At 33.1% G+C, this 10,916-nt stretch overlaps 1 protein-coding gene and 1 long non-coding RNA gene across 2 annotated transcripts; both read right to left on the minus strand.

The window, feature by feature from the left end:
• Positions 1-281: 281 nt before the first annotated feature.
• LOC140892942 (uncharacterized) lies at positions 282-2,034 on the minus strand. Its single transcript, XR_012152948.1, has 3 exons — positions 1,606-2,034; positions 1,494-1,517; positions 282-1,230 (listed from the first exon to the last, which is right to left on the minus strand). It is a non-coding gene; the product is annotated as an uncharacterized lncRNA (long non-coding RNA).
• A 1,854-nt stretch (positions 2,035-3,888) lies between these two features.
• LOC140893499 (receptor-like serine/threonine-protein kinase SD1-8) lies at positions 3,889-6,955 on the minus strand. Its single transcript, XM_073302569.1, has 7 exons — positions 6,148-6,955; positions 5,466-5,597; positions 5,238-5,377; positions 4,931-5,141; positions 4,590-4,824; positions 4,292-4,442; positions 3,889-4,203 (listed from the first exon to the last, which is right to left on the minus strand). The coding sequence occupies exons 1-7, from the start codon at positions 6,938-6,940 to the stop codon at positions 3,889-3,891; spliced, it is 1,977 nt and encodes a 658-aa protein (XP_073158670.1). The 5' UTR covers positions 6,941-6,955.
• Between the last annotated feature and the right edge of the window lie 3,961 nt (positions 6,956-10,916).

The raw sequence follows: 10,916 nt of genomic DNA on the forward strand, positions 1-10,916 counted from the left end.
AAAGTAAAAGGTACGTCTGGGAATCAACTTTTTTTTTTTTTAACGTTTTGGGAAAAAAAGGGTTTTCTTGACATTTTTAAGTCTAAAGTGACTACGAGATAAAAAATTATATATCCATACCCCGGAAGAAGTGAAAGGGCCCGTGTCCTGATTTAATATTTAATGAGCAAACAACCAGGATTAATTAATGTAAACAGCGAAAACGAGTTAAAAATTTGCGTTTGGGCCTACAGAAAATTCGGCATGACCTATTCGTAAATAGGACATCCCAAAAACCTGTACAACACAACCAGCAATATATAGAGTCACAACTCCAATTTACAAACCTATAGCCGCACTGGCCAGGACTAAACACATGCAGAGCCGGCAAGGCTCGATCACACAAATAACAATTCAAAACAAGGTCCAAAACTATTTATACAGATACACAGGGCATCACCCCGGCAAATATAAAACTCGCTAAACTGATATATATACATATATCTGGGAACTCGACTCCACGCTCGCCTCACTGGGTACCACTAGATGACGCTCCACCAGATGCGTCAAATCCCCCTGGATAACCTGCTATAGAATCACAAACAACCACAACATAAAAAGAAAACAGGGGTCGAACCCCAGTACGACGAACTATAAAAATTACGACAAATATAACTGACATGAATAAAATCAAGTACAATGCAATGAAATGCAATGTAATGCGTGACAGGTATCAATGAAATAAGGGATACCAAAAGGAGTCCAAATAATCGTATCACAATAAACTCAGTGGCCACCCGTGCCAGGAACACAGCAGACCTCGAATCATCACTGCTAATCCATACACGTAGCATCGGAGGGTGACAGGAGCGACCCGTCCAACCTCATGCTGTCATCAGGAGTATCGTACGTAGCATCAGAGGGCGACAGGAGCTACCTGTCCGTGTCTCATGCTATCTCAGGAGTGCACTAAAACAATGTCACTCGCTCCATGATGACTCAATACATCTCAAGAGATCAATATCAATAGCAATCAAAGGAGTCAAGGCTCAACGTGCTATGTAAACTTGTAAATGAGTGAATGAAATCATATAATCCACGTAAGCACATAAAACACGTTATCACTCATTACAAAATACTTAATATCATTACATGCCATTATAGGCGTCGTAATATAAACAACTCATACGTACCTCAACCAACACTTAATTACCACAGAAATATCTCATGTAATATTCGAATACTCCAATCCTGTGAAAAACCATGTATCTCATATTAATTCCTATTCATGACCAACTATCGAATAAACGACTTTAAAATGTCGAAATATCCAAAGTAGAACAATCTGAATTTTCCGAAAATTCCTACAAATTTCGAAAATTTGCATTTATATTTTCTAGAGCATCTAAACACTCAAGTCATGAATACTCAACAATAAAATTCGAAAATTCCCAATATTCAAAATCTGGAAATTCGAAATTACTCCCAAATAAATTCTGAAAAATAGCCAATACCTTCAATCGACTTCGATATAATCCCTACAACCAATAATAAATCAAATATCAATTATCGGAAGTCAATCGAATCGAAATACCCAAAATTTGAAACCCTAAATTCGAAATATACCTCAAGACTTTGAATTAAAGGTCTAAACAACCGGAAAAACACTCCTCCTAGCTCAGGCGGCGATCGGACGGCGGCTAGGGGCGGCGAAGACGGCGGCTGGTCGGAGTCGGGTTTCGACCAACGCGAGGAAATCTTACAATATTGGTATCAAAAGAAAGCTCTCGTCGCGAGGATTTCGGAACTATATTTATTTTCAAAAATCGATAACCGACGGAAAAGATACGGCAATTTGAAGAAATGAGAAAACTTGGAAACGAAAAGAAAAGAAAACGCAGGGTGATGGCGGTGGAAAGGTTGAGGAAAGAGAAGATATATATCTTATCATAATCTAATAATATACTTAATGTGTGTACTCGTTTTATTTATTCGGGGTTAAAACTTGACCCGGTTTGAGTTATTTCAACTTCTGTGTGATTTATAAATCAAATATGCAATTTAATATCGTCTATAAACCGATATTTATAAATACATATTTTAACACACAAATTAATTAATAGAGTAAAATCGGGTCCTTACAAGAAGAAACAAAACACATGCCAATTTGTGAAGGGATATTTATTGTTTATCGAAAAACACACCAAGGCAATAGTTACTAATTAATCTAAACCCTTTAATTTAATAATATAGTATAGATGCATATGCACATTATTATAACTACATCGATTTAGAGAATTTCTATACTCCACTAGACGGTAATTGAATTATTTGAATACATTTTGTTCCTCTCCTATTATACATATAGAAAAGCCCCAGGGGCACAGCTGAACTAGCAAAGGCCTTGGTGAAAAAGAAGGTGACGAGTGTTCGAATCCCGTAAAAGGTGTATTTGGCCTTGTTTATCGTGCTTGCGAGCCTTCCTCTCCCTGGGTACTTACCTGGCCAAGCATAACCCTGATTTACCTCCTTTCACACCGGAGCTTGGGGCAGCTCTGTGTGGGGTCCTTGGGGGTGGGGGTCACCCTTTCTTTTTTTTTTTATTATTATACATATAGAAAAGTGATGGACAATTTGTGGGAAGTGAAATGAGTAGACGGAAAAGAGAGTACTGATTTGATTATTTTTTGTTTTTGTTTTTGTTTTTTTTGCCCTTGAGAGAAACAAACAGAATTATACAATTGATCATTTCTCAAAATAACACGATGGTATAATTTTCATTCATATTTATACCACTTTTCATTAAAAATAAAATAAAATAAATACATTAAACATCACATTCCATATCACATTTTTATCTATCCATATGTGATGCCATCACTTTCCTATCGCATCTTAGAGTAAAGATTTTATGCCAAAAATTGACTCATAGTTTGTCATATCATATACCCTATTATTTCAAAATTCTTTCTGTGAAATACTTGAGCAATATATTGACTAAAAATGTCTTACTAATTTCATGGATTTCTCGAACATGAACGTTTAATTAAGGAAGGATTTTTTCCAACATAAAAATTGAGGAAATTTAAAAAAAAAATAAAAAAAGAAGAGTTAGATATTGAAATACTGATTTGTTTTCAATATCAATTAATTTTGGTGGATGTGTACGTTCTCGATCCGCTTCTTTCTCGGGCACATATACAGGGGTGCTTTCGAAACTTTGGTACGAAAAAAATTTATATTGATACCCAAAAAAAATTTGGTATACCGAAAAAATGTCTGTGTATCGAAAAAATTTCGATTACGTTATACCAAAATTCCGATATTTCGATACGGTATGTCAGCCCTACACATATATACCTTTGCATATAGTATAATTTTAACGATCATCGCTCGACATATGTCAAACAACTATTGGTGCAAATATAATGAAAAATACACTATTTATATTTATCGTTAATTTGATTAATAATAGTCGTATAAAGTAACAGTCTCTCATGTTGTAACTCGAATTGATTACATTTACGGAGGCATGCCATGATCGTAAAAATTAATCAGGAACTAGCAATTATAGTTGAAGGAAAAACAAAAAATTAAAATCAAAATAGATCATGACACCAAAACTTTTGTGGCTATATTATACTTAAACTAAAAATAGTAATAGATCAACGAGATCTAAAATTGAATTCAGAAAAGAAATTTATTTTTTTGATGAAAATAAACTTAGAACTCCACTGATTTTAAAATTCTAACAAATTTTCGTTATGTAATATATTAAAAAAAACTGGATCTGAGCACAAGTTTAGCACAAGACTTGCACAAGACTTCCTTGTGTTATAATTTTGCTATAGTGAATCAATCAATCAAATGGTATAATTATTATTTTTATTTACAATTAATATCAATATGTTATGATCTCCCTGTCAATGTTGTAATAGTTAATCCATTACAAGTTTCTTGATTCCCTCTAGCTAAAGAAGATTTCAGCTCTCTGGACGATTTCAGGCCGTAGAATCCAGGCTCCCGAGGCTCCATCGGTATTGCATCGTCGTTCTGCAACATGGAAACCACGTCCGGCATCGCTGGTCTTCCCCCCGAGTGACACTGGACGCACAAAAGACCGACTTGAATGCATCGCGTGACATCCTTTTCCCGGAAGGATTCTTCCAGGAGTACTGGATCCATCAGTTCCAGAGCTTTTCCCTGAGTCCATAGTTTCCAGGCCTGGAAATTGTTCATTAAGACACTACTTATTTATACGTATTTTAGTTTTTTTGGTTCTGAGGTGAATATATATAGGCTGCAAACTTACGTGTCCCAGAAGGTTAAAATCATGATCAGGGTGGCGGAATCCCCAGTTCCTCCGGCCACTCACGACTTCTAGTACTAGAACTCCGAAGCTGAAAACGTCTGATTTTGTCGAGTAACTGCCCGTCATCATGTACTCTGGTGACATATATCCACTGCACATATTATCAAAGATTAGAGGCCATATGCACAACTCGAATCTAGTAAACTATATAGTAGCACAAACAATACACTGACGTGCCATATAATATAGACGCGTCGCACTTGGTTTCAGTGGTAATTGTTGCTAGTGTATCACTTACTATGTTCCAGTTACTCGTCTCGTGATCTCCTCTGTTTCAGCTTCCACATTTCTTGCTAAACCAAAGTCCGAGATTTTCGGGTTCATTTCATCATCCAGCAAGATGTTGCTCACCTTCAAGTCCCTGTGAATTATTCTCACTTCTGCACCAGAATGCAGATGGCTTAATCCCTTAGCAATTCCTTTAAGAATCTCGAAGCTTTTTTCCCATGAGAGAAGTCTTCTAGCAACACGATCTGCCAACCCGCATACAAAAACAACCAAGTTTTCTTTGATGAAAAATTATAGTGAAATGAAATTATATATTCTCATTATAATGTAACTATGGTAACTTGTGTATACCAAATATGAATTTGTCGAGGCTTTTATTCGGCATGTACTCGTACACCAGTATTCTCTCATCTCCTTCAGTGCAGCACCCTAAGAGCTTAACTAGATTACGGTGCTGAAGCCCCGCGGTCATGCTTAATTCGTTCTGAAACTCCTCATCCCCTTGCCTAGAAAATTCAGACAGCCTCTTCACTGCTATCCGCTGCCCGTTTGGTAATTCACCCTGTGCATGGATCACAAATAAATGATTGAAAACACAAGCCTAAACGTCTTCGGGCAATAACTTTTCCTCTTTTTCAGAATGGGACAAAAGAGATACCTGATACACAGGACCAAAACCACCTGCCCCAATCTTTTTAGCTTGAGAAAAATTGTTGGTAGCAGCAGAAATCGTGTTTATGCTAAAGAATTGCATGTCTTGTCCATCTTGAACTTGTGACGATCGCCTGTTCACCGTGGCTGCACAGAACAAATGACTAAGAACATTATGATACCAACATGGAATGAACAAAAGAGAACTCAAGAATTTCAATAATGTTTCATGCACCTGTTTTCGTTGTTCTTTCATAATCGAATGTAAAGTACTTGGCGCACAAGGCTGCTGTCCACAAAAATGCTGAAAGAAGAAGGATGGCAATTGCCGTGTATAATCTGTGCCTCTTGGCAGAAGAAATCGACTCTGGCCAAGAACATAAAACAGAAAATCACTACATTTAATGCCTGAATGAAGGCAACCTTTTAGCTTCATATTGAACCAAATATGTGATTTGACAATATATCTGTAGTATATGCTGAAACATATATTGATGATTTCCAATTGCTACAGCATGTTTCAACTTGCAGCTTCATTAATGTTGACCATTAACAGTATAGCTCAATAATTTTTTCCAGGACTATTATTGAATGGGAACATTATTTGATTAGAAAAAGGCATACAAATTATAAGAATGCATCGTATGAATCTTGTATCGAATATTAACTAAGGTAACGGTGCGTGAGCTGTTACAGAAGATCCGTTATTATGTTTTTGTCGCGTCCTGTCCAAACTAAAGGTAATCATCAGACCACCTACTGTCACTTACCATGATTCGTCAACCTTTTATAACGTCTTAATGAATGTATAACTTGTGTGTACTAGTACTAGATATGCCGACGGGATCGCGACAAAATTTCTGTTATTCAGTCAATATGCCAAATTCTGATGATAGAAAAGTGAAGCAGATAGATACCTAGTTCGCCACGTGCCACACGAATATAAAGTGCATCTCCTCCATGGGCAGAATATCCGATATCAAGCAATTTATCAAGCCACACAACGCATTTACTACCGTTTCCATATATATCTATGTTCGTGTAGGCCATACAAGAACACTCCTTTAAGCAGTAACCCCCACACTGCTGAGGGCTCAAGCCCTGCCAGACAGTAAACTTATCAGGCAATTTCAGTTCTCTGCGCTTCACAAAACCATCGTCGTTGTTACATTTCAGGGCGAGTTTTCTCCTGCATTCATTCATGGGATCAATCAAGGGCCTGTCGTTGGACATATTGGCTGAAAATCCCTTCAGACACCTGCACCTTTGCGCATTATTTCGGTAACAAACTCCATAAGGTCCACATGAGCCATACGTGTCACAGATATCTTGATTCAAAGTCATTACTGGAACCCAAATTTGTGATCCATTTTCCCATTTCAGAAACTGTATTACTCCGATTTGATTCACCACCAATCTCAGCAAAACCGATTCATCCGTTGTCTCGAATTTTAAAGAAACCTCTTCAGGACTAGAATGATAAACAGGCCTGAATACATGGTCACTCTTCTTAAAATAGGCGCCACTAAATCGATGTCCATTCCAGGGACCCCACCTGGATTGTCTGATCTTTTGCTTTTCAAGTAACAACTGAGGCGATTCAATCGATTCAATTCTGAACACGAACTCGCCGTCTGATGGATCTATCGGTGTCCTCCATGATGTTAGAACACGTTCCCCGCCGGATTTTGAGTCCCACCCAAGCTTCATTCCCGGTAGCAATGTATCCGTAGGAAAGTCGAAGCTTTGCCAAAAGTACTTCTCATGAGTCAGATTTTTACCATCTTTAATCACAAGATTGCCCGAATCCAGGAGCACCAGCACTGGCCTGGATACATGCCGATTCATTTTAACAATCAAGATCCTGTCTTTACTATCATCTTGAAGAGAAAGATCCCCAGAAGAATTCAAAAGAAGTTTTATGTCAAATCCACGCAAAGGGTTGGCCCTGTTAGCAACCCAAACAACTGTCAATGGCTTGATCCCCCGGTACCATACACCCAAGTACCATAAATCCCCCCAAGAATCCTTTTTGGAAGAGCCATTGAAGAATCCAAGTTCATATCTTTTGTTAGCAGAGGCCAAAGTCTGGCCATTTTCTAAAACTTGGTATGGCCACAGAATGTTGTTAGCTTCAATCCCGATTGTCCAAGTTAAAGAAACACAAACATAAAACGCCGCCAAGGCCCAGAAAAGAGTCGTCATTGCCAAGTTTTCGGCTGGCCTGATGTAAAATGATGAAGATTTTGTGCTGATACAGGACTGAATGGTAATAGGAAAGCGCAGCGTGTGAAGACTCCAAATGCCAATGACCCATCGATATATATATGTTCGTAATCTTATTATTATTATTTTAATTTAATTTTTTTATGACATTAAAACTCGCGATCTTTATTTTTTGACGTGTACTAATTAATACTCGAACTTAGGCAAAATATATGTTCGTAATCTTGATATTGTGAAAGGCTAACTTATGTTTTGAGCTTTATGGAGAAATAGTTTATGTCTTCTTATTTAAGATAATTTGAGATATGTCGTCGATTAAAAGGAATACTACATGAAATGTTTATCGATATCGAATATATTTTTTCCGTGGCAAAAACTTTTATGAGACGGTCTCAAGGGTCATATTTATGAGACGGATCTTTTATATGGGTTATCCATTAAAAAAATATTATAATTTATGTAAAAAATATTACTTATCATTATAAATATGAATATAATTGACCCGTTTCACGGATGAGACCGTTTCACAAGAGTGTTACTCTTTTTCCGTAACGTGACATGAAAAAAGCGAACACATTGGTATGTTATATAATTGAAAAAATTGTTTTGTGCCAGCCCAATTTCTAAAAATATCGAAATTCCTGTTTAAGTTTATGGTATCATATATCTTATTTTAAGTTGCATGGTTATAATTATATATAATGCTCCGTGGATTTTCTTTTTTTAAAAAAAGTATACGAGTATTTATTATTATCGAAAGACGTAATCCAATGAATCTAATGAATAAAGGAAAATATATAAAGATTAATATTGCAAAAACCGTGTAAATCGATCCCATATTCTGGTAAGTGGTAATAACTAATAAGAATTATAATACACAATCCGCACTATTGCAAAAATTTTATCACGTTGACTACATGAGATGAGAAATAGCCGGTGCATGTACAATATATCTTGGCGATGTTATATATACACAGAGATTAAACGTTGGGTTAAATATTACATTTGAAAGTACATAACTATCTTTAATGTATTTTGGAAAGATTTTTTTTCAAATAAAATAGAAGAATAATTTTATAATTTTAAGTACAACATGTAACAAAACGTGTATTTCTCCGTATACATGTTGCATTTTTCAATATTATCTAGTTAGTTAAACAAATTACTCCCCACACAATATATATATATATATATTTATATATATATATATATATATATACTAGTAAGAAGTACGTACCTCGCACGTGAACAACATATTAGTCTATTAGATATAATATAAATAAATTTAAATTTATTTTCATTTATAATAAAACTAAAATTAGAAATAATTAAAATTTCAAATAATCTATTTGTCTTATTTTTTTAGATTAGATGTATTAAGTTTATAATAGTTGTTAAATGTCTTATGCTTGAGTCTTAAATATTATTTCTCTAATAAAATTTTTTACTTCTATCCACATTTTTGTAAATAGAATCGATTAAATACACTTTTTTTTTTCATAATTTCAATGAAAAAAACTTTTTTATGCTTGTCAAACATATATTCATTTTTATATATAATTTTTTAAAGATTTTCTAAGAATTATGAATACGATTTCCATGGAATTAATCAAAACTATATACAATTTTAAGACAAAGTACAAAATCCACAACACAATTTTTGTTATTTTATTCATTTTTCGTTTTGTCATTTTATTCACACTTTTAATGGTATAATAATAAATTAAATATATATTTTTTGAAGTAATATATACACACGCGCACACACACACACGCGCACACACACATATATATATATATATATATATATATATATTCTTTTTTATCGATTTTAATTAGTGAAAATATATTTTTATTATAAAACATATAATCACATTTGCCACGGTTTTTATGAAGCTAGAATCGTGGCAAATGCCGAATTTTTTTTTAGTGCTCTAATGTATTTTTATTATCAAATATCTATTCAATTTTGACGTATCATTGTTTTCAATTTTTTTATAATTATGTTGAAACCAAATGTTATTTTCTAACTACTTTGCTTCTCATATTTTTTATTTTAGTGTCTTAAATTCATAGAAAATACTTTAAATCCATCAAGTCATTGAAAGTAAGTTAGTGTAATAAACTAAGAGATGAATAATTGACAAATTATATTTTTATAGTAAAAATATATAACAAAATAGTTTATTTATTAATTGCATTTATGTTACAATAGTATATGAGATTAACTTTACGATGTAATATGATGTTTTGAAAACCAAATAAAATTTATCTTTATTGAGTTAAAAAAAATAACATCTTATTTTTATTTTCACTCTAATAAATGTGTTTTTATTAGGATATTAAATTATGAAACTAATTTTTAATAACATATATGATGATATTTTTTATCCATATTTTGTATTGAATAAAACTTTTGTAGAAGTGTAAATATCGTTAAAAAAAATTAAATGATGAGTTATTTTTATTGTGATAGTGCGAAATGATGTTAATAATTTTAATTAATAATAAATAAAATATATCAAAATAATTTATTCATTGATTGCACTTATACTACAATATTATATATGTCTAACTTTATAAATGCAATATGATGTATATAAAACCAAAAACATATCACATGAGTTATTTTTGCCTCTTACCTCATACTTCTAGATATTTCTAGATAGATATCACCGATAATATTCGCGCAAACTATTAATAAAGCAAGAGAAGTGTATAAAAATACTTTTGATATTACTATGTAAAATTCCAGAAATAACCTTTAAAATAATGAAAGAGAATAGAAAACTAACAAATTATACCATAATTTCACTCATTCTTTCATCTTAATTATTGAGGCAGTTTTCAACCCATTCTTTTTAATTGCAATCATCTTCTTCAATCCACCTTTTTTATGGTAAGGGTAAAATTTTGTGTTCAATTTTATTTTATTTTTTAGTTTTGGAAATATAACAAATATTCTAATAAAAAAATATGGGAAATATGTAGACATTTTGAAAACTAACCGATTATATTGTAATTTCAAGACATTACTACATGATATTAATTTATTATCTTGTGTGTGCACGACGAGGTAGTTTTTAACCCATTATTTTAATCACAACCCTCTTCTTAAATTCATCATTTTTATGGTAGATGTAAAATTTTGTTCTCAATTTAATTTAATTTTTTTTTAGTTTTAGCTAGAAATTTAATAAATATTCTAATCGAAATTCGACATTGTAATTTAATGACATTACTACATGATATTAATTTATTATCTTGCACATAAACTCTGTGTGCACATCACCTAGTAACTATTAAAATAAGAGTTATTCATTTAGAAAATTCAACAGTAATTTTAAAAAAATAGGTGTAGAAATACTTAATATCCATAATTTTCTTTTCGTGTTTTTCTTAGAATGACTTTAAAAATATGATTAAAACCAATTAAAATGTTGTAATATTTAATTAGTCA

Source organism: Henckelia pumila, chromosome 3 (assembly GCF_033568475.1).
Source record: "Henckelia pumila isolate YLH828 chromosome 3, ASM3356847v2, whole genome shotgun sequence".
Lineage (NCBI taxonomy): Eukaryota > Viridiplantae > Streptophyta > Magnoliopsida > Lamiales > Gesneriaceae > Henckelia > Henckelia pumila.